Source organism: Monodelphis domestica, chromosome 5 (assembly GCF_027887165.1).
Source record: "Monodelphis domestica isolate mMonDom1 chromosome 5, mMonDom1.pri, whole genome shotgun sequence".
Taxonomy (NCBI): domain Eukaryota; kingdom Metazoa; phylum Chordata; class Mammalia; order Didelphimorphia; family Didelphidae; genus Monodelphis; species Monodelphis domestica.
In genome coordinates, this window is record NC_077231.1 from 195,351,013 (window position 1) to 195,376,451 (window position 25,439).

Genomic DNA, 25,439 nt, shown 5'->3' on the forward strand with positions numbered 1-25,439 from the left:
TTTAGAGCACAACATATATGTAAGAACCATTTTGGTAAAGCAAACATCATGGAGTGTTATACTTCTTTATGACATAATAATTACTTACCTCAAAAGGAATGCAAATTAATAAAAAAATTAAATCATGTCTACTATATTTTTCTATATAAAATAAATCATCTGTGATTAAGGAAAGTAAAAGAAATTTATTGGGTCTTTGTTAAAAGTAGGTTGACAATGAAATTAAATAATAAAATGCAATTTATTGTCTGCTAATTTGCAAATTTTAGACTCCAAATCACCTCACAATATAATACACAATACTTTTAACCACATCTTTACATAAAACATCTTATAAAAATCACATGACTATACTCAATGGACAATGATTATGTTTATAAAAAATCTAATGAGTAATGAAATTAAGGTGCAGTAAATTTTTTTTCAAATAAAATATTAGCACCAACCTGGATAAAAATGGTCTAAAACTATTGGTTGTTTTGTTCTTTTTTCTTAAATAACTAAACATAACTTCCCCAACCCTCAACAAAGCATATGTGTTAATATGCAAAATCACTCTACTATGTGTAATTTTATTTTTTTGCATTTTGTACCAGCAAGGAAAAAGGAAGTAAAAATCTTCATAAAATTAAAAAAAAGAAGTCGTTCAACAATGGGTGCCCACAGATGCAAAAGTGGACATTTCTCTCCGTATGGTACTAAAAGGAGAGAGCTCGAGTTCTGTGGTGTATTCATTGTCATTGTCATCACTGGTCACTGTGGAAGACTTCTGAATGCACTCATCACAGCAGCAGCAGCAGCATTCCATAAAGGCCCGACTGAAAGGTTTACAAAGACAGAAAAGGAGGACGGGGGTGACGCAGGACTTAAAAAACAGAAGAAATTGACTAATGATATGGAGAAGGTCCATGGTCTGCTCTGAGACCCCTGTAGCCATGTAGGCTGTGACAATGTTGCAGATGTTCTCCGGAATGATGCAAAATCCATATAAAATGGTCAAGGCGACTACGGTGCAGTTCATCTGGCTTTCAAGCTGAATCTGTCTCTTGTTCCCCCTGGTGCAAGCCTTCTCAGCTTTGCGGATTTTCCTCGCAGTCACAAGGGAGCAGGTGATAGTGAAAAGTGTGGGCAAGCAAAAATAGCAGCCAAAGTACCACCAGAGTCTTGCACTATCGTAAGTGAGAGCTAAGACGTAGATGGTGTCGGGGAGCTCAGGTGAGATCTTGATGACACACCGTTCTGCGGGAATTCTGTCACTGAACCCCAAGTCTTCTTTGCTGAGCTGTCTCAAGACCACTTCTGGGAGTGCTAAAAGCAGAGCCCCGACCCAGATGACAGCCAGTTTGGCAGTGGTGGAACTACAATTTTCAATCATTTCGTAGTACATCTGAACGTTAGTGGCAGCCCGGAAGCGGTCTATACATAGGGCGCACAGGGTGAATGTAGTGACTCCCAGCGAAGCAACCTGTGAAGGAGAAAAGGAGCATATTTTAATCCAATGGGAATACCTAAAACACGGAAAAATGGAACCCAACCAGATCGCCAACTATTAAAAAAAAAAAGAAGTACTGAGGTTGCAGGAGCTGAAAAATGGAAGTCACAGCTGCCTGCTCTAACCGATATCTAACTTAATATGATATCATAGATCCATCTGCATCTGAGTATTCTGTTTATAAGAAAAGTCCTCATTTTCCCACCTCGGGTCCTTTAATAGCTGATTATTTATTGGTTTAAATTTTATTTAATAGAATCTGACTCACACAATTTTAGAATTCAGAGACCTCAAAAGCCAATTAGTCCAAGTAATACTCCCAAGGGAAGCTCCGCCATAGCTACCCGATAAGAGTTTTTGTTTTGCTCCATGGCAGTAGGCTGTAACTCTAATTCTAGTTTTTCTTGGAAATGTATGTCATTGGGTTCCCAGGTAAGAGTTTATGGATGGCTCTGGGAATCTCATCACAGTATTTCAATCCTTGGAGAAGCTGTGCTTTAACTGGTATGGGGATTCTCAACCATGATAAAAATTTTACAATTTTTCTATGCATAAACAGACAGTATAAGTTGCTGTAGGTGGGGGAGGAGGGAAGGGGGGGGAGGGGAATGTTGAACATCTAATGGCCAATTGTCCAGTGATAAATCCCTCTGAACTTTACTAGATTGGTCCTTAGACAAGAAACAAAGAGTCCCACATCAGACCCATTTTCTTTATTTGTTTTGTGGGTTTTATAAACTTTATTTTAATTGATCTTTTGATTTTGCATTTTCTTCATGTCTAAATAGATTTCTCTGCTTTTCTCTACCGGGTTAGCTATTACTTGTAACAAAGATAATAAAAAGATAAAAAGTTTAGCAAAACAAATGAATATATCAAACTGTATCTGACAGTATTCAGTATTCCATGTAGTCCATGTTGTCACAAACTTCTGCAAAGAGGAAGGGAAAGTGGTAGTGGTAGTGGGGTGTTAGCTAGGTAACTCAGGGGATTGAGATCCAGGCCTAGAAATGAGGTCCTGGGTTCAAATTTGACCTCAGACCCTTCCTAAGCTGTGTGACCCTAGGGAAGTCCCTTAGTCCCCATTGTCTAACCTTTACCACTCTTCTGCTTTGGAACCAATACTCAATTAAAAAAAGAGAGGAAAGAAAGGGGGAAGGATGTGTTTTCTTCAATTCTTTTCCAGGACCAAGTTTAGACCAAATCAGTTTTCATAGATTTTCCTATGGAGCAGAACATGCTGTGAGATTTCCTTCTAAGGGTGTTACCTTCCAGAGTGGTGGTGTCCAAATTTTTTTGTATATACCCCTATTATGTATACAAATACTCACGTATGAATTATATAAATGAATCTACTATAATAGTTATGTACTTTGTAAAGTCTACACAAAAATACATTATATAGATGAAATATTTGATCTGAAAGTCAATAGGGAGCCACTAGAGCTTGTTGAATGGGAAATGACATGTTTGGGTTTTTTCTTTAAGAAAATAATTTTTTGAGCTGTGTGATGATGGTTTGAGTAAGGGAGAAGCTGTAAGCAAGGAGGCTAATGCAGGCATCTCTTTAGATTAGAGGTGATGATGATGACTTGAGTCAGGCTAGGGTAGCCATGTGAGTAGAGAAAAGTGGGTGTATGCTAAGAATATTGTAATCAATAATCAGTCAACAAATATTTAAGTGCCTACTATGTTTCAGGCATTATAGTAAGTAGATGATTTGTATGCTAAGTGATGGAGATAGAAAAGACAATGTTTGGCAACTAATTACTATGAAGGAATGCTAGAGTCAAGGATGACACCAACATTGTACGTTTGGATAGCTACAAGGAGAGTGGTCTTTTCAATGGGATTTAGGAAATTTAGAAGAGGGGTGTATTTGAGGAAAGAAAATAATATAGAATCTCAACCTGTGGCACTCATTCTGTCCCACTGGAAATTAAATGGGGAGGAAGATCATGGCCTCCTAACCCCTGACACAAAGTACAGAACTCACCCTCTGAAGTATCATGTAGCCATGATGATCTGGGGAACAGACATGAATGGGTAGGTAATTTTGTCATCGATAACCTACACAACAACTACTGTAACTACTTCTAATTACTCTCTCCCATGCTTTAAGAATATCACATATCAGTGTTCTAGGATAGAAGCAATAAAGAAGTAGCTGGTTCAGAGTAGAATGCAAATATAGGGATGTAAGAAGAAATGGAAGCTAACCTTGTCCTTTTTACTGGGGCAACCTGGGGTCTGGAGCTATATAAAGTGACTTACCTAAAGTTGCAGAGAAATTTATTGAAAAAGCTAGGTCTTTGAATTGAGTCCTTGAATTCTGAACCTAATTCTCTTTCTGTCACAGCATACTGAATTATTTAATATAGAATTAGAGAAATAATGTTCAAATATATGATGTCACAGCAAAGGAACTTCTGCCAAAACTGTTTTCCTTTTTATTTTAATTTAAACAAGGACACTATATAAAAAGGATACTATATATGAAAGACTGCTTACTATAAAATTAGAATACGAATATGTCATGCTTCAAAGTTACAGTTTCTTTGTGTATTTTGTATGTATTTTCTTGATCTTCACAACAATATTATGAGGTAAGCAGGGCAGGCATGATTTTTACATATAAGGAAACTGAAGTACACAGAGATTGAGTGACTTGCCCATGATCAGAAGATTATAAATATATGTCAGGCTGAGGCTCAAACCCAAGTTCTCTGGCTGTATGACAAATACTTTTTCTACTTCCATTCTGGTTTTGTGGAGAGGCAGTGTGGTCATAACCACTTTAGTATTTAAATTATAATTAATTCAATTAATATTAATTTCATTATTTTACATTTAAAATTAAATAAATTCAAATTTTATGTCCTATATGATGTCCCCACTCCCAGCATATATATGTGTGTATATATTTGTATATATGTGTGTATATATATATATACATATATATATATATATATATGTACTTTAATACTTCAAAGAGTTGGGGATAGCTTCTTGTACAAGAGACATGGAGAGAAGGAATATCATGGTTCTCTTAGTCAGAAACCACCCTCTGAGGTATGTTTAGTGTAGCCATGAGAGATCTGAGAAACAAATATAATTGGGTAGGTAATTTTGCCATCAGTAACCTATACAACTATGGCTATACTTCTAATTAGTTGGAATTAATTGGAACTTAAAGGAAGCTGAGGAAGTCAGGAGATAGAGATGTGGAGGGAGAGCATTCTAAGCATTAAGAACGGCCAGAAAAAAATGTCTGGGAGCCAAAAGATGGAATGTCTTGTTCTAGGAATGGTAAGGAGACCAATGTCATGGGATCCAAAAGTTTATGGTGAGGAGAAAAATGTAAAAGATTGTACAGGTCAGGGGAGCTAAGTAACAAACAGAGCAACAGTGCTGGATGACAAATAGGTTCTACATTTGACCCTGAAGCTAATAGGGGGCCAGTTGAGTTTATTGGGTATTGGTGTATATAACATAGATGGACCTGTGTTTTAGGGAAATCACTTTGGGAACTGAATGAAGGATGGATTGAAGGGGAAAGAAACTTGTGACAGGCAGACCCACCAGCAGGCTATTACAATAGTAGGGAGTGAGATGACAAAAATGTGTGCCAAATGGTTGCAAGAGCAGAGAAATGAGGGGGCACATTTGAAACATGTTAAAAAGATAAAATTAGACCCTAGCAAAAGATTGAATATGGGGGGGAGAGGGTTAAGATAGTGAGAAGTCAAGGATGACAATATTTAGATTGCAAATGAGAACTGAGAGAAGAGTGGTACATGACAATAATAGAGAAGTTTGGAAATAGAAAGCATTTATGGGGGAAATAATGAGTTCTATTGTGAACATATTGAGTAAAGATATATATCAGATATTTAGTCTGAAATGTCTAAAATTTATTTGGAGGTAAGACTGGAGATCAATTAGAGGTTAGGGCAGGATAAATTGAGAATCATCAGCATAGTGGTGATAACTAAATCCAAGGGAGCTGATGAGACAACCAAGTGAAGTAATATAGAGGGAGAGGGCCCAAGATAGATCCTTGTGGGGCACTTATGGTTAGTGGGTATGACCTAGATGAGGACCAAACAAATGTGGCTGAGGAGTGGTCTGGTAGGTAGGAAGAGAACCAGGAGAGAATGATACCCTGAAAATCTAGAGAGAAGTAATTCTTGAGGAGAAGAGAATGATCAGTGGTGTCAAAGGCTACAGAGAAGTCAAGAAGAATGAGGACTGAGAAAAAGCCACTGGTTTTGGCAAACAGAAGATCCTTGGTAACTGGAGAGAGCAGTTTCAGTGAAATGAAACTCTAACAAATGGGGGTCTCTTTACAATACTCTCCTTAGGGCCTATGTCTTATGAGTCCCTTAAACGGAGATTATTTGAGTATTTCAGAAAGTAGAACACTTTAGCCGAGTACTTGCTTTATGATAAAATTTCAGCTGGAGTTAAAGGGAGGCATGAGTATAGTTTTCCATTTAAAATAGTTTTTTGTCCCTAAATTTTCTTAAGCTCCAGATTTCACAAAGTGATTGTGAATTATCAGTATATTAAAAGGTCCTACTCAGTATTTTCCCAATTTATAATTTATAAAACTCTAAAATAAATAAATTACATTGCTTGAATAATTGTAAAATCATTTGAATATTGATTGGAACCCTCTAAATTGTGCTTATCCAAACTTGAAATTCCCTGACATAGTTAAACTTCCTTAAAAGAATGGTCAACATGCAATGATTTCCATCACAATTCTGAAATGCACTTGTTTATGCACAGCTCATTAAAAATTCCTCCAAGATAAATGGTGCAATTATGGAAGATTATAAAACTATCATGAATGCCGAGTCTTCAGTATTTAATAACCATGTCTGATTGATAAAGTTCAATGTCATTACAAAACATTATGCTTTTCTTTGAAGCAGCACCCTGGGAGGGATGGCATGAGTAAGATGCAATCTCTCCTTAATTAAACTGAATCAGGAGAAATAATTAACATTGACAAAAACAGAACTGTAAACATTTTTAATAGGCAAGACTATTAATTTAGTGAATTTTCAAGATCAGAGAAAAACCTACAGCAAAAGAATGAAACAATTTAGAAAAATTTGAATTCAATTTTGAGTACATAATATCAAAGCAGAAAAGCAAGGATACCATATTTAAAAACCACTATTGTTTTTAAAAATTCAGATAATTTTATCCATTTTTTTCATGTTACAAAGAATATTAAAAGCACATTCTCTCATACTCTGTCCAAACAATTGTTCCGGTTCTACAGGACATTCAATAGGAAAGTTTTAAATTTACTTTTTTTTTCTTTTTGTAAGGATGGGAAAAGACATCCCTTTCTGCCTAACAGTAGAGAAGATAGAGAGTAAGCTCTTAAAATTTCATGATAAGCAGCTCATCTGAATGATGTAAACAGCTGATCTGAATGATGATAGCCATCCCTTACTCCCTTTCCTGGCTGGCTCTGGTTTTATTCTAGAATAGTACCACTTCTTAGAATAGGAGAAGCAACTCATGCTCTGGTACAACAAAAAGTGACCTCAGTCAATTATAAATGTCCTACTCTCAACTTTTCGTACCTCCTTCTTTGTATCTCTCCCTCTTCCTTGCTCATCTGCTACTATCTTAATCACTTTAATTCCTTTTTTTCTTTCTTTCTTAACCTTTTGGTACCTCCTTCTTTGTTTCTCTCCCTCTTCCTTGCTCATCTGCTACTATCTTAATCACTTTAATTCCTTTTTTTCTTTCCTTTTCTTAACCTTTTTCTCTTCATTACCTGAGACTTCAGTCTTTCATTGGCATCCATTGTAGGTATCTCAAAACTATCTACAAAGTAGAATTCATTTTTCTCCTTCCCACCAAAACAGAAACAAAAATGAGTCTTTTCCTAAATTCCTATGGAAAGAAAATCACCTGGGTTTGCAATCTTGAAGTCAGCCTCGTCACCTCACTCCACTTATCCAGTCACTAAGTCTTATTAATTCTATCTCTGCTGTATCCTGTGCATCTATTCCCTCCCTTCTATTCTCACAGCCACCACTTCTCTGGGTTCTTATGATCTCTCACCTGGACTATTGTGATTGCTTCCTAACTGGTTTTCCTGTCTTTAGTCTCTCTCTTCTCTCTAATTCACCTTCCTCCATATAGCTGCCAAGTTCATATTCTTAAAGTACAGGACTAACCATGTCACTCACAAGCTCAAGATGATCTAGTGATTCACTAGTACCTCTAGACCAAATGGCAATTCCTCTGTTCAGCATTTAAAGTCTTTCACCACCTGGCTTCGGTCTACATGTCCAGGTTTACTGAAATGTTGATGCTGTTCAGGCATTTCAGTCATATCCAACCCTTCATGACCCTATTTGGAGTTTTCTTGGCAGAGATGCTGGAGTGCTTTGCCATAATGGTTGTTGACAGATACCTTATAGCTAACTGCAGGAAAGGGGGGGGGAGATATAGGAAAATGATGCCTTTTATTTTTTAAGCCAGAGGAAAGCTTTTTCAGCCTATTCCTGTTTTACTTCCCAAATAGTTGTATAATGCCAGTGTACAAACAGAAGCCATACTAGTACTTATTTTAACTTTCTTGAGGTAAGCTCATTTTCATGTTGATACTCAGCAATAACCTGTTAATAACAACAAGAGGGTAGTCCAAAAGCCATGTTCTATCATGGATGAAAAACTCACTAGGATCATCAAATCAAAATGTGGCCATCTGTCTAGGGCTGGGTGGTGCAGTGGAGAGGGCTTTGGGCTTCAAGCTAAGAAGATCTGAGTTTAAAGCCTGCCTCAGGAACTTATTAGCTATGTGACCCTAGGTAAGCCGCAGCCTCTATTTGCTTCATTTTTCAACTATAAAATGAGGATAATAATAGCACCCATCTCACAAAGTCACTGTAAGGATGAAATGAGATAATATTTGTAAACTGCTTAGCATAGTCTATGCTAGCTATTCTTACTATTGCTATTATTGCTATTATTTTTCTTCTTCCATGTAGGAAAAGCACTATAGTGATTTCCAAACCAGAAATTTTCTGTACTTGCACAAAAGTATAATGTACATGAAAAACTTTCATTCCTTAGTGGAGGGATGGGCATTTGATAATCTTAGACTCTATTTGTCCTATTATCTGATCATTTGACTTCGTACCAGGGAGTGACTTTGGACAAGATTGAAAGAATTTGACTCAGTGTATTCTGTTTTGTTGGGGTGAGGATATTACATTAAATTCCTCCTCATTCAAAGAGAACTAAGGAAAGAAAGCAAAAGTCCTCCTTAGAAAAAGAGTAATCTACTGGGATCCTACCATAGAAATTGATCCACCACTGCGAGGTTTAATGCAAACAGAACAGGAGAAGGGAAAACAATCAGAAGCAAGAGTAAGCCAACTGTGAAAATGATACTGTTGAAATAGACAATGCAGGCTAAATAAAGGTACCATTGTTATAAAACAAGCCAAGTCTTTTGGAAGCCTTCTAGTACAGATCAATAATTCTATCTCAATACCAAAAGGAAGAAGAATACACAATGATCGCATTCAGAGAGAAATCCTTATTTCTGAAGGACAGCATAACTGCAAGCTTGAATTCTCTCTAGCACAAAAATTTAATCAAAAGTTACATTTAGGGAGAGAGAAAATATTATTTTTAAAAATATAAATGATTCAAAAATATAAATTTTCCCTAAATCCAGGATTGTATTCATTTGATTCCAGTACAAATTATAGCATACCTTAGAAATATATTGAAATATATGTACCTATGTAGCATTCTTTGTGTATGATGTGACCCTCTAAGACAGGTGTATTTAACCATTCATTTAATTTTGGTGTCATAGACTCCTTTGGCACTCTGGTTAAATCTATGGAGCTCTTCTCAGAATAAAATGAAATACATAGGATTAAAAAGGAAAAATATTTACACTAAAACAAGGTTGCAAAATATTTTTAAAATACTTAGGAGGGGGCAGCTGGGTGGCTCAGTGGATTGAGAGTCAGGCCTAGAGACAGGAGGTCCCAGGTTCAAATCTGGTCTCAGACACTTCTCAGCTGTGTGACCCTGGGCAAGTCACTTGACCCCCATTGCCTAGCCCTTACCACTCTTCTGCCTTGGAGCCAATACACAGTATTGACTCCAAGATGGAAGGTAAGGGTTTTATTAAAAAAAAAATGCTTAGGAACCTTTGATGGTCTCACATACTTAGTAGCTGTGTGGCCTTTGGTAAGTCACTTAACCTTGATTGTCTCAATTTCCTTATCTCTAAACTGAGTTGGAGAAAGAAATGGCAAACTATTCCAATATCTTTGCTAAGAAAACCCCAAATGGCAGTCAGACATAGCTGAAATAACTCATCAGCCTCTAACTAAATCCATTGTCCATGATACCATGCTCTACATGGTTTTAATTTATATTCTAGTGTCTTGGTTTCGTGTTTCCTATAATCTGCCTACACTTTTCAGCACTGAATTGCAATTTCTTCCCCAAAAAGAGACCTTAAACACCACTGGGGAGATTTTGTTTCTCTTTTTGTGTGATTCAAAGCATTCAATACCTACCTACCTGTTTATCAGACTGCTGTGAATCAATAACCTTTTATGAAAAGTTTGCTCTTTTTGCAAATAGAGAAGCTGACAATGAAACACTTAAAATGGGTTAATTAAACCAGTCAGGCAAAAATAGAAGATATTGTCTCAGCCCCATAAATACATAGCTCTCTCAGGGAAAGGTTTCATGGACAGTCAGCCAGAGTAAAGAAGAACTTCTATCTTCTCTTTTTAATATCACCAAGAATATATTTGACACAGTAATGTCAGATCATTTGGACAAAATCTATTTCACTTACATAATTACAGTCTTAAATTAATAGAAGAAAGAATCTATGAAATAGAGGAGCAGACTGGTATAATTGCATCATTTTTTCTTTACTCTCCACTTTCTCCCAGACTACTAGCACTCTTTCATTCACTTAAATAATTCTAATCACCTTGAGGTGGTCACCATTTTAGAGAGAACCTTGTAAGCAGCATTGGACAACAAAAAGAAAATGAATTTGGAGTGAGAGGAACTGTGTTCAGATTTCAGTGCTGCCACTAATTATCTGTGTGTGATGTAGTCCCTTAATTCCTCTTTGCTTCAAGTTTTTTTTTTTTAATGTATAAAATAAGGAATGGTATTAGATGACTTCTAAGGTTACTTTAGCTCTAAATAGGTCATCTTGGACACTTGAGGGTTTGTTTCCTTGTTTGTTTCCCTCCATAGCTAATGAGCATCACAATCAAAGCTTCCCACTGATCATGGTATCAATAGTACAGTACGTCTAGTTCGTACTATGAAAATTTAGTTATCTCCCACTGAGGTGTTTTTGAGTGCTTTTCATTGTTAAAACTCTTATCCAGAGTGTTTCTATATTCTGAAAAAGTACACAAGAAAGACAATATTGTCCTTTATCTTAAACTGTCACCAATGGGAATTCATGGGAAATAACTCAAATATTCAATAGCCCTTATTTTGTGAATAATTAGCAAATCAATCAAAATAGAACACATTTTCTAAAATAAAGTGAAACAAATTTCTCCCCAAAGTCTATTTTTTTGTTGCAAATCCAATGACAATGCTCCTGGGTCATTACCATCAGAAGGAATGCTTGGATTTGTTGGGGGGTTTTCCCCCAATGGTGGTAAAATATCTTCACTGACTCATTAATATTCTTTCAACTGCCCCTCTCAACTGATGATGTTTTACATAGTGTCCAGAGAGTAATTTTAGAAATGATTGTAAGTCTTCCTCAATTTGACAATTGTTTATTAAGCTCCTACTATGAGTGAGGCACTATGAATATTGAACAAAAAAATGGAGCAATTTTTTCCTATAAGTTGCTTGTATTCTATTGGGAGGAAACAATTTGTACACTGAAAAGTACGTTACACACACACACACACACACACACACACACACACAGTCCCTAAAGTCTTAGTTCTGTTTTAAACTTCAATAACTTTAGAAGTATAAATGCTCCAAACTTAAAAAATTTTTAAAGATTGTCATTTAAATTTTTAAATATTAATATGTTTATGTTAAAATTCAATATAACCACCATCTGTACTATATAATGCTCTATAGTTAATTTTAGAACTTTGTAAAAACTTACATTCACAGCTGCTCAGCAACAGAAAAGATTGCATTTGTAATCCTTAGTCATACAGAGAATGAGGTTTTCATGCATACAAGGCAATTCTGACATGACTTCCCCCCAAAAAACTCTAATGATGCTAGACCAGGTAATCCAGGGGACCAAACAAGAAGATCTCCTCTTCTTATCTACCATGCTATGAAATTAGCATCCTGAAATTGTCAAATAAGAAATGCATAATGAATGATATCTTGTGAAAATGAAAATTTTAAATGTATTACTCAAAATTAATAAAACTGAGTTTTTTAAAAGTAAATAACCTTTCAAATTAATTTTTGTACATTTATTTGTATCATATTTCTGAAATTATTAAAGCTTTAAAAATGCACTAAGTATTTGGAGATAATGTATATTCATGTGTGTCTCTGTATGTGTAAAGTAATTTGGGAAGAGTAGGAAACTATAAACTGGAAGAGGGTCATAGGGAGTCTTTCCCTCAAATAGAGATCCATTTATATCTGAAATTACACAGCCAAATTCTTCTCCATGTTCTCCAAAAAGGGTATTGCCTTTAAATCCCAGACATCTGAGAGCTGGATTAGGAGTGAGAAAACTTTGGTTCAAATCTCAAACGATATGAGCTTGGACAACTCACTTAGCCAATTAGCTCTTCAGTTTTCTCATCTACAGAATGAAGGGGTTGGATGAAATAACCTCTGAGATCCCTTTCAGCTGTAAATCTATAATATGAATTAGATTGGCAAATTCTTTACCTAATATAGAACAGACCTGAGATAGCAGCAATGCCTTCCTCAGGGGTATGGAAGGTGAAACCTTAGAAACAGAAGAAGACACCAAAAGGAGGCTTTGAAATGAAAAAATCCCCAAAGAGAAAACGAGGAGTGCCCAAAGTAAATTTCACTCATTTGCCAGTTTTCCCCAGGTCTGTACAGTTGGACTATGGAACAAAGAATACACTGAAGTTTATCAGCCCATAAGAGAATCAAACTGGAGGCCTTGATCTCATTAGCACCATGGTCTACCCACCAGAGTTCATGGTACAATACACACTATTAATGAACTAAAAAAAGGTTCTTCTAGACCATTTAAGATTAAGCCCCATCCTGTGGCTGTACCTTATGCAGACTACCTCTACACATCCTAAAACTTTTGGATAATTTTTATGGAAATACATATGTTCTTTTTCTAAAACAGAAGACATTTCAGGATTTGTTCAAGATATATTAAAAAAAAACAACACCAAAATCCAAGGACCAAATTGTTTTTGTTGGAAGTAATTTGAATTTAGACAGATTACTAGTCTAGTTAGGTCAACAGAGTAGTTCTACTTTGATTAATAAGTGTTAAATCTTAATAGTAAGTAAGTCTAAGTGAGTCAAGGCCATTCCTAGGAGGGATGCTGGGTCTAGGCCAAATCACACTGTGTCTCTATATTCTTCTCCCTAACATTTTTTCAAAGGTGAAATCAGATCAATAGGAACATGAAGAACAGCCCTGAGATGGAAAATAGGTTGCAAAAAGCAACATGTAGCCTAAGAACGAAACAAACAGCCATGTGGGAAAATGGAGGGGACAATTCCATCCATTTTCATTGATAATGGAGAGGGATGTGGGCAGATTATTGGTGTGAACCTTGGATCTTCTTAGCACCATCTGATGAATCTACTATTTGTATCTCTTTCCCCTTTCCCAAGTCCTGACAGCAGCATGAGGGTTCCTTGGGAGGTTAAGACTTTTAGAGATAATGACAATTTGTCAAAATATAAAGATAGCTTTTGAATTGTTACAATTTATGTAGCCTCAAATTTTCCCTCTAAAAAAGTATTAAATGTCCTTTTTGTGGCATAGAGTAAAGGAATGGTCCCTAGATGAGGACTTGTATTCAAATCTCAGCTCTAACATTCACAATTTACATGTACCCTTTCTAAGCCTCAATTAACTAATCTGTAAAATGAAAAAGGTTGGACTAGATGTCCCAAGTTCCTTCCATCTATAGATGCTTTGATGTACTTTGAATTTTATAGGATTTTGCATGGATGAATGGATAATATATGTGAACATACAGACAGTAGAACATAGGCTCCCTGACAACAAAAACTTTCATTTTTGTACATTTCAGTATTGTATATATCCAGTACCGAGTACAATGTCTAGCCTATTGTGTGTGTGTATTTTTAAGCTGGACCTGTGGTTTTATTGGTATTGGAATTTCCAGTGAGGAAACTTCTTCCACCAAGGCAGATTTCAAGGGAATCATCCTCCAATTTTGAGTGTTAAAGAAGTACCTGAGACATTGTGAGTTTAAATGCCTTGCTCAGAGTTTACACAATGTGGATAGACTAGACCCCAGCCTGGCTTATGGCAGGGATTTAATAAATTCCTATTAAATGCCTACTGAACATTTTGCTATTTTCATAAAGTTAGATACTCTCAATTTAAATTTTTTCTTATCATCACATAGTAACATTCTTTTAAAATAATGAACACTTTCTCTTCAATTCCACTAAATTCTTACCCTTCCTCCAAACCCATCTCCTATGTCATTTCTTCTATCAAATCTTCATCACTGTGTTGTTAAACCTTCCAGAAGTAGTTTTCCTCTCCTCTGAACAGTATAACATAACACTACATCTGACTTAAGCATTTATCAATAATCTACTTTGTATTACAATTATTGATTTACTGTTTATCTCTTCTACTAGACAAAGCTCTATGAGGGATTGAACTGTGTCTTTGCATTCCCATATCCCAACACCTCACACAGTGCCTTGTGCTTATAAGGATTCAATTACCATGTTCCAAATGAATGGATTGATTTAGACCTTCACTGGGTATTTCCAAGGTGGGAATATTAACTTTAGTAATCTATACTTTGAAAACTTCTAGCAGGGTCCTAACTTCCTCAAGCTTCTTTAAACAGTTGAACAAGTTGTCATTTGCAGGGAATGTAAATGATAACAAGAAACTATCAAAAGATTTTGATAACTGGCACATTTTACACCAAAAGTGAGCAGATAAGGCTTCCAATGATGACAGTGATGCATTCATTAAGAGTTCAGGAGTAGACTTCAGCCCCAGTCCTATGTCCTTCTCTCTCAGTACAAATTACATAGTTCTAGTAAATGATAGCCAATATCTCAGATGAATTTCCTTCTCAGAATCTAGAAGGGATATTTAGCACCACATCTTTTGCTTTCAAGTGGAATCCCCCTGAAACTCTGCTTTGACATGGTTATTTCTTTATTATTTTTGTTCCTTCTTCATCCCTTTAAGGAATGATATGAGTATCAAGAGAGCCTTTGCATTATTTTTTTTTCCAGGACAAGAGGTAGAGAGGACCAACTTTTGCTTCTTTCATTGCAGTCATCTCCCAGAACCCTGGAAGTTTGGATGGAATTAAAAGGTTGGGGCAGGAGGCAAAGATGGCTTCCTTGTGCCCAGGTCTCTTGGTTAATCTTTCTCTAACATTAATCAGCCATCTGTATGGTCATTTGTTCTGTGTAGCAGTAAGAAAGATTAACAGAAAAGATAAGGTCTGAAAATGTGAAGATATCCACTGGGTCAATTATACTAAAAATAATTATTTGGCAAAAATTGGACTCAACAGATATCCAAATATTTCTGCAACAAACACATTAAGTAGTTGATCTCAACATGAGGTTGCTTGCCACTTGGGGATGCAGAACCTCCTTAATTGCCTGGTACACAGTCCTATAGTAAGACTGAGAGTCCTTTATACCCATTTCATCACTGGACCTCCAGAAGCACATTCTAAGTGCAAAGGACCTGGGAGGAGATAAAGAACTTTTTATGAATGAGAGCCATAGAATAATAGTCTCCTCTACATATCTGTGGGCGATGAATACTGCTGACTTACTTCCAAATTCTATCTGATAAAACTAAAGAGTACAAAATTTAAACCCTAGTTCTGAAAGTTTAAGTTAAAAATAAAAATCCAAACAGGTCCTAGGTAGAAATAAAACCTATGTAATAAATGTCATGCCAATGTGAACTACTAGAAATGTATATAGAAAGGGCAAATACAGCAGGGTAAGAATGGCAAACTGAAAATTAATAGTTTCATTCAAAGTAATATTTGAAATTTTTGACATAACTCATAATATGAACTGACCTGTTTTGTAGTGAATACTCTCTCTTTCTTTCTCTTAAAGTGGAGTATATAAATTGAGAGTATTCAAGGCATAAATCCATTAAGATTATTAATAATTAATAAACATAATGAACATACCATATTTCAATAAATGTCATTTTAGCTTTATATATATATATATATATATATAGAGATAATTTACAACTGTGGATATATTCAAATATATATCTATATATCAGTATATATATATATGTATATATATATATATACTAGCTGAAAGGTACACTGGATAGAACACTGGGCCTGGAGTCAGGAAGTCTTCTCTTTCTGAATTCAAACCCAATCTCAAACATTTGCTAGTTTTGTGACTATGGGCAAGTCATGAAACCCTGCTTGCCTCGGTTTCCTCATTTGTAAAATGATCTGGAGATGAAAATGGCAAACTACTCCAGTATCTATCCAAAAAATCCCTAAATGGGATCACAAAAAAGTGGGGCACAACTGAAACAACTAAACTGCAACAATAAGTGTATGTATGTGTGACAACTGAAAACTATATAGTACAGTATTATACAATAGTATTACATTATAGTATGATGGAGTAATTAGCCAATTTATGAATTGTGTTTTTCTTTACATTTCATCAACAAGTTTAATAAACGTCTGTATATAACCTTAATTATGACAAAACGTTCATGAATCACAGAATCTATGAGGCAATGACAGGGAGACTGGTCTGAAATTCACCTCAGGTGCTTTATCTGTGCTATTCTAGACAAGCCACTTGATTTCATTGTGCCTTGGTTTACTCATTTGTAAAATGAAGAGCTTAGATTCAATGGCCTCTAAAGTCCCTTCCATCTTTAAATCTATAATTAAATGATCATAACCTAATGGATTAAAAAGAGGCCATTTAGTCCAAACTATAGATTATCAAAATCCCCTCTAACAGATCACTTCGTCTCTCATTTTCCTCATCTATAAAAGTAGAGGGTTTGACTATGTGAATTCTCAGGTGCCTTTTAACACTAAATCTGTAATCTTATGAAAAATGTCATGAGAGAAGGCATGGGGATACTCCACTAAATTGGTTGCACAAACTCTTAAATGAAACGTCATTACTGGGGGTGATTAGTTATAAATGTGCAGTAATGAATGATATTACATTAGAGTTTGACATTATAGTTGATTTTGAGATTAAAGACATTTGTAAAAAAATCAAGAGGATGATGTCATGTAGTGAAGCCACTATTAATATAAATTGCAGTGTGGAAAATAAAAATAATAATAAAAATAAAGATGAAAATACTGCATTATGACCTAGACAGACCACTTCTTTAGTATCATGCTCAGTTCTATATGCCTATGCCATATTTTAAGGGGAAAATCTATAAGTGCTCAGAACTCTCTTCAGTCATTTCAGATCCTTTGGGACTGCACTGGAGGTTTTCTTTGCAAAGGTCCAAGAGTGTTTTGCCATTTCCTTCTCCAGGTCATTTTACAGATGAGGAAACTAAGTTTAAATGGGATTACCCTAGTTAGTGTCTGAAACTGAATTTGAATTCAAGTCTACCTAATTCCAAGCCCAGTACTCTTTACTACACCACCAATAATAATGATAAGAAAGGTTGAAATCATGATTCAGGCTAGCCTTAAAAAGAAAAGACAGAGGGAACATGGCCATTGTCTTCAAATATTGGAAGAGCTATCAGGTATAAAAAGTATGCAGTTTATTTTGGTTGGCCCCCAAAGGCAGGATTAAATTCCCTGGATGAGTTACAAAAAATGAAATGTTGGTTTAAAACTTGCTAACAATTAGAGTTGTCACAAGATGCAACAGTAACCTTAGAAAGTATTGAAGTTGAGTCTAGAGGCATTTTTATAAGAAATAGTATGAAGGGGATACATGCTTTAGATAAAATTTGGACTCTATGAACCCTTTAGTCCCTTCTTACTCTAAGATTCTCTGATCTCTAGTATTAGATATCATAATGGGCTACATGGGGATCTTTCTCAAAAAATAACATTTGAGCTGGGTCTTGAAGGGTACATAAGATTTGGAGTTGGTAAAAGGAGCAAAAAATGAGTATGTATATATGTGTGTGTGTGTGTGTGTGTGTGTGTATGTATGTATATATATTTACATGGAAGGAATAGCATGAGCAAAACAAAAGCATTTTCTCACCCATACACACAGAGAAAGAGAAAAAGTGAGAGAAAAAGAAAAAGAGAGTTTAGAAAATTATTGGATAGAAAAACTAAAAGGAATGAAAAGAAGAAATAATAATAGGAAGACAAGAAGCAAGGGAAACATGTCAGAACAGAAATTTATATGAGGAGGGAATAAAGCAAAGTAGTTGAGTAAAGAGGAAGCATTAAAGGTGGAAAATAAGAAAAAAGATCTATGATTTCTGGGTATTTTTAAGTTATGGCAAGTGGAAAAGAAATTCTTAGGAAAATGTCAGGGGAAAGATTATATTTAATTTTTAGTTCTCTTTAAAGATCTAAAGTAACTTTGTAAGTTTAGGAGCATACAAGATGGATTTTCATAGAAGTACAGGATTTCAGAAGCAGTATCAGTGGTCATCCTGAAGCCTATACCTGAAAAATAATTCTCCCAAGAGCATACCCAACAAATGATCATCCAGCCTCTGCCTGAAAACCTCTAAAGAGAGGGAATACATCACTGACAGAAGTAGGCTATTGGGGCAGTTCTAATTGTGTTTTCCCTGTTATCAAACTTAAAGCTACTTTTAACCATGATTCCAAGGTCTATCTTCTGGGGCCAAACAGAACAAACTTAACACTTCTATATGGTAGCCCCTCAAATATTAGAAATTAGAATCATAGTTCCCTGAACTTTTTCTTTGGGGGATAACTATGGCCAGTTTCTTCAATCAGTCCTCATATGACATGGACTCGATCCCCTTTGCCCCCTAGATTGCCCTCCCCTGTGTAAGTGTTAAATTTCTAATTACACACCTGGAAACTCTCCAGGTTATCAGTGTACTTTGTGACATCTGGAAATGAATACAATATACCAGATTTAGTCTTAACAGTGCACAGTATAGGGAGACTCACCTCTATTCCCATGAGCTATGCTTCTCTTAATATAGTCCAAGTATAAGATTGTATATGTATCTCTATTGAATTTTATCTTGGTAGAGTAAACCTATTCAATGCTCTAACATGTCTACATCTTTTTGGAACCTAACTCTTCTCCAGTATCTTTCCTAGCAAATTTAATGAGTGTGTCATCTATACCTTCATTCAAGACATTAGTTCAAAGAAAGGTCAAATAGAAAAAAGCCAACAACTGATTCCTGTGGCAATCCCCTGGATACCTCCTACCAGACTGACATTAAAGCACAGATAAGTTCTGTATTTATATAGTGGTATTATCTCATCTAGTCCATATTCCTCTCTATTTTACATCAGAATAATTTATGATATTTTATCAGATGTCTTGCTAAAATCTAAGTACATCTGTAGCATTCCCCTGATATAGTAATTTAGTAAACCTGTCAGAAAAAGAAAGAGTAGACAGGCATAACCTGTTATTGACAAAATCATATTGGTTCTTCATAATCACTGTTTCCTTTTCAAAATGCCCACTAATCATGTCTTAAATGCTCTATTATAGAATTTTTACAGTAATTGAAGTCAAGCCATATATTATATATGACTTGGTTCATTCATAAATTCATATTTAGATTCAATTTAAGAGTATAAAGGAAATGAATATTTACTGGGCTTTTTAAAATAGAATGGAATTACCACTACAAGTCACTGACCTTTATTGAATTGAGCATTTCTTAGTTTTTGCCAGTTTATGAGAAGTACAAAACAAAAACCTGACTAGAGGAAACTTTTAACAATGGACTAAAGGAAAGTTGTTATGTTTAAGGGAATCGTGTTCTTCATGATATTAAATATGGAATTTTCTCATTCTTAGAAAAGGGGGCTGAGTAAATAATAGGCAAAGAAGGAGGGAAGGGTAAAGAAAACAAGAAATACTGGACACAACTTTTGCTACAGACTTTGGTTTTTATCAGTCAATAAAAGGAAGCCCACAAGCAAGAGAGACCTTGAAACTTTCCATCTCTTTTGAAGATGATAGTGTTTCCTAGAGGCAGAACTGTACCTTCCTCTTTAATTTGGGAGTTGTATTCTACTGCTTGAACTGAAACATAGGAATTTCTGTAACACGTTAGATGGCTTAATATTTTTAAATCTTCCTACTAAATGCATTTTTAAATCTTATCCTTCCATCTTGGTATCAATACTTTGTATTATTGGTTCCAAGGCAGAAGAGCAGTAAAGACTAGGCTTGCTGAGGATCATATAGCTAGGATGTGTCTGGGGCCAAAATTGAACCCTAAACCTCTTGTCTCTAGACCTTGCTATCAGTTCACTGTGGAACTTAGCTGCCCCCACTAAATGCATTTTAGCAATTTTAGCAAGAGTAAAAAGAGTATATGAACATCTCATACAGAAATAGTTCTTGGGGAACCAAGAGAAAGATAAATCACTATTTAAAAAAAAAGACAGAAAAAAAAATAAAATGAAACCAAAACACAAAAGGTCAGAGGACTAGGGTTTGGATCTCAGCTATGATACCTAGTATCCAAGTAATCTTGGGTAAAGTGACTTTGTCTCTCTTGATCTTAGTTTCCCCCAAAACTGTAGAATCATGAACTACTATAATATTTACTATAAATGAGGGGATGGACTGTATAATCTCAAGGATTCCTTTTAGGTCTGATTTCTCTAGTCCTAGAAAGAATTTTCATTTTTAAGGGAACGAAAAAAAGTAAAAAAACAAAACATTAAAGGAGGTAGAAGAGTAAACATTAGCAGTCAAATGCAAAAACTTACCCCCTCCAAGAAGAGACTAAGTAATCAGACAAGGATCATTATAGGAAAGTGAAAACATATTCATAAATTCTGTATACCACATATCATAGAATTATGAACATTAAAGGTCACTGAGAACAACTTTCTCATTTTACAAATAAGGAAACTATGGTATTAGAGAAGTTCAGTGATTTGCCCAGGGTCATGTAGCTAATAATTTTCTCCATTAGGATTCAATCTGGATCTTCTTAACCCAAATCCAGTAATCTATCCAATATACCATGCTGAGTTGCTTAAGGTGTCCTAGAGACAACATAGTGTATGTGTCTACCAAGCTGTGCCTTTCACATAATAGGTGTCTACTAAATGTATATTAAATTGACTTGAATTCCACCAAAATGACTTTCTCTTTTGAATTATTTTCTGTAACTTTAAGAGGTTCTTTTTCTCCTAAGTTTTACTTTGAAAGCTCTAGTTTTTTCTAGGTTGTTGTTATGTCCCTTTTGCCATTCTCAGGTTTTATTCTCCATTTTTCCAACTATGGAGATCATAAACTTCCAGCTGAAACCAGGTCAACACATTTCTCCCTCACCTAAGGACTATTTTTCTCTTTCACCACAAAGCTTATCTTTTTTATCAATAAAGTCCATATTCCTTCTACCCTCAGTCATAAAGAAAAATCAAAGAATTCTTCATATAGAATGTACTCTGGCACATTAACTAGCAAACATTCTCATTTATCCAACAACTTTTTTTTAAACCAAGTCATTCACAATTCAGAAATGAACTATCTACCAGAGAAATCATATACTTCTAGGCTAACGAACTAAACAGCTGATATTGTGGATCTCCTGTAAAGAAACGATGACAATTGATTTAACAAACATGGAATGCAACTATATCTGTTCCTGTCTGTACTATAGAGTATGCATTTTACTGCCTCTGCTTTTGGTCTTTCTAAAAAGGAATAGTTTTCCTAGTTCAGGTCTCCCCTACCTTAGATACAGGAAGATTGCTAAACAGGATGGTCCTAGCACTGCTATTAAGCACTCATGGGCTGTTGTAATATTTACAGGTCTCAATTCTTCAGCTTCCATAGATGAATTGGACAATCTGAATGGGGCAAAGCAGAGGCCAGCTGGCTGAGATCACAACTGGCAGAGGAGCACTTGGACATTTTCCAATGACTGTTGTTTAAATGAGAGGCCATTTTTAAAGCAAATTCCAACTACCACACTCAAGGCAGTAAGTGCAGAAGGAAGAAAAGTTTCTTGCGGTTATGTTCCTGTTTAGAAGACCACGATTTTCCACTTCCCTCTTAAGAAATTTTCAGTTATAGTTTGTTTTTTCCCCCAGCAAATTACCCCTTAAAAACCATGCCTAATACAGTATTACATGTAATAGAGTTTGACACATACCTTTTAAAAATTAAACAAATCCTGTCTCTTGATGGTCAAAGTCTCTTTTTAAGCTTAATTTCTTTAAAGGCTGTGAAATTGAAAGGAGGGGGAATAAAATAAAAGAAAGAAAAGTTCCATCTCATAGCATGGAAGGCAGACACCTTAAGTGGCATGGGTGACTACACAAAATATTTAAATATTTATCATAAGGCCAGTTATTTCACTGAAGAAAACATTTTGCCTCAAACCCAGTTCTTAAGGAAGAATGGGAAGAAGAAAGTGCAGTAAGATGCTTGATGATTCATATTGTCACATCTGGACACAATAGATCCATCCATATTTTCCTCTGTGGAAAGCTGTGGGAAGGGGGGGAGGGGATTGGGTAGAGACAAAAGTTTCTTTCCTTGTCCTGCTGGGATCTGATGGTCCAAACCATTCCTATCTGGTGAGGCAGCTTGTGTATCTTAGCTGCCAAACCAGATGTATAATATGTCACAGGTGCCAAAGCAGGCCGATTGATATACCATATGCCAGCTCAAAGGGGCAAACACAAGCACTATCCAGACTAGTCTAGACATTCTATCAGCAGTTTTTCACCCTCAGGGGTGGCAGATGAGTTTAAAGGTGTGCTTAAGCAAAGCCTCCAACTGAAGCTGGAAAGGTGAGACAGGAGGAAAGGGAAGCAAAAAAAGAAGGGAAAAGGGATGCAGATAAAGAGGGATAGGATGGACTGAGTAATCCCTTGGGGCAACACACCCTCTTAAGGAGTAGGAAGGCCAGTGGTGGCGATCCACTACAAGGCTCTGTTACCTCGAGATAGGGCACGATCTTGCAGGAGAAATCCTCTAGAAGCCATTTCTTGGTGAGCTCATGGAAGATGACCAGCGGCAGGCAGAAAAAGATGATGAGGAAATCCCAGAAGGCCAGGTTGGCCAGGAGGGAGTTGGAGATGCTCCTCATGTAGTAGTTGTGGCATACAATACACATCACAGCCAGGTTTCCAATTATGCCAGTGCCGAAGATCACCACCGACAGGCACATGACAGCGTAAGCTCCATAGGATTCGCGGGTCAGCGGATAGAAGGGATTCTTAAGCTTAGGGCGACGATTCGTGCCGTTTCCCCCACGGGGGCCACTCCGTTCCTGAAGAGCCTCTCCAGAAGATGCATTTAAAGGCAATGCCTTCCCGGCGTTGGCCACTGCCTTCTCCTGTGCTTTTCCATCTACTGTGGCTGCTCTCTCCAAGGCAGGTGGGCTGGTCAGGGGGTCACCGAGGGGTTTCCCCGCTCTTCTCCACCGGGAAAAGGGCTCCAGGGCTCCCGGGTCTGTCTTAACATTCTGCTCCTGGCTGCCTCCTAGATCAGTACCCCTGTCACCTTTCTCTTTATCCGAATCCAAGGAAAACCTAAGGGCAACGGGTAACTCAATCACCGCTGCTCTGAGGGGAACTAGCCAGATGCCAGGCCGCCTCTCTGGGGGGACATGAGAAGTCCTGTGAGCCACAGGCAGGTCCCTGAAAGGCATTGTTAATGCGTTTCCTTTTTCGTCCTCCACCATCTTTTCTTGTGCTTTGGCTCCAACAGCTTCCCTGGGACTGCTGGACAAGACTTTCTGCAGCCCATCTCCCGACCCCCAAACTTCCCAATCATGCTGCTCCCGGGTCATCGCGGGCAAGTTTGCCTTTCCTAAATTGGTTCGGTTCCCAGTAGCCAGAGCAGGAGAAACTGAAAGCTGCATCAGGAGCAGGAGGCGCAAGGTGCAGAAGAAGGGCGCTCCTGGGGGCTGCATGGCTTGGCGTCAGTCGCACCTCGGGGCCGGTAGCGGCAGCAGTGGCTCTTTAGAACCTGCACCTGCTGCCCAATTCGGCGCCGAGAGTTAGACACATGTCACTGCGGGGATGCGCTCCCCAGCGCACAGAAAGTGGCTTCCCCTGGGTCCACGAGGAAAAGGCTGGATCCCCCTACACTACTCCGTTTGAGATTCTGCTCATTCTCCCAATAAAATGTAATTCGGGTGCTGAGCACCACCAGTGGGGATGGGGGGGGGGGGGGATCTCCTCCTTCGTCTGCACAGGGACCGACCTTTGAAAAGTTGCAATCAACGCCTCTGACAGTATTAATGTTACAAGTGGGAGAGATAAAAAGCCCCCACTGAAACCCAATGCTCCTCCCTTCCCTCTTCTCTCTCTCTCTCTCTCTCTCTCTCTCTCTCTCTCTCTCTCTCTCTCTCTCTCTCTCTCTCTCTCTCTCTCTCTCTCTCTCTCTCTCTCTCCCTCTCTCTCTCTCCCTCTCCCTCTCTCTCTCTCCCTCTCTCTCTCTCCCTCTCTCTCTCTCCCTCTCCCTCTCTCTCTCTCCCTCTCTCTCTCTCCCTCTCTCTCTCTCCCTCTCCCTCTCCCTCTTCCCTCCTCTTTGAATCTGCCTTCTTGGTAACAGTTGCTCTGGATCTCTGTCTATTTACATCCTCTTGATATTGTTTTATCCCGTTGCAAGCAAAGGTCTCTAGACACCGGGAAGAATAAGTCCTCTTCCCCAAGATGATTGCTTGCCTACGACAATCCCTCTCTTCCAGCACCTCTTTCCTAGTAAACAGGTTGCTCCGAGCAGTACTGGAAAGCAAGTCGCCAGAGAAAACTCTGGCTCCGCCTGACGTCGGGGACAAGCTCAGGCTACTGCCGTAAGGGAAAAGCGAAATGGAACAACCCAGTGGCTAGAGTCAAAGTTGCTTCCTCTCCTGCCCCAAGTTGCTGGGGGAGCAGTCCAAGCAATCCGGCGACCAGTCCCTGGAAAAAAGGACGCTGCGCGAGTCGATGGGTGCTCCTGGTGAACTGACAGCACTGGCACCCGCAGGAGCATGAAGTGGCGACTGACTGCCCGAACAGCCGGAGTGAAAAGCACTAGGATTGAAACAGCTGCGACCTGGGCGGTGCATGGCCAGTGGGAAGGAGGAGGGCTAAGCCGAGGCTCCAGCTGCTGCCGCCGCCGCGCGTGTCTGTGAGAGCGCACCGCTGCTCTCCCGTTCTGACTCTTCCTCGGAGAGATGCTGGTTTGTGAGGAGACGGGTTCCCCTGGTGGTTTAGGGCTCACTAAATCCACACACACTACATTCAAGCCGTTTGTAGTTGCTTCCACTTTCGGGAGAAGGGTGGGAGATGCGGTGAAGGCGGGGTGTGGGGAGGGTTGAGAAGCCAAGCCCCCTGAGGCTGGGTTTCGGGATTAGGCTTGGGCTAGGTCAGTTCTTCCAGATGTTGGAACGGGTCAGACGAGTCTGATAGCCAAAGGAACGGGGGAGGGGCCGGACCCGCACCCGGGAGCTGCCCACAAGCGAGCTACCGAAAGCTGTCTTGCCTACTGAGCATGCCCAAGCCAGAGCCACTGGGAGTTGCAAGGTGCGGCTCACACTTCC

The 25,439-nt window shown here is 37.8% G+C and overlaps 1 protein-coding gene across 1 annotated transcript; it reads right to left on the bottom strand.

Moving 5' to 3' along the window:
• Positions 1 to 165: 165 nt before the first annotated feature.
• GPR37 (G protein-coupled receptor 37) lies at positions 166 to 24,237 on the bottom strand. The gene is made up of 2 exons (XM_001370902.4): positions 22,848 to 24,237; positions 166 to 1,465 (listed from the first exon to the last, which is right to left on the bottom strand). Exons 1-2 carry the CDS (start codon positions 23,823 to 23,825, stop codon positions 647 to 649), a joined length of 1,797 nt encoding a protein of 598 aa, XP_001370939.2. The 5' UTR covers positions 23,826 to 24,237; the 3' UTR covers positions 166 to 646.
• Positions 24,238 to 25,439: the final 1,202 nt, after the last annotated feature.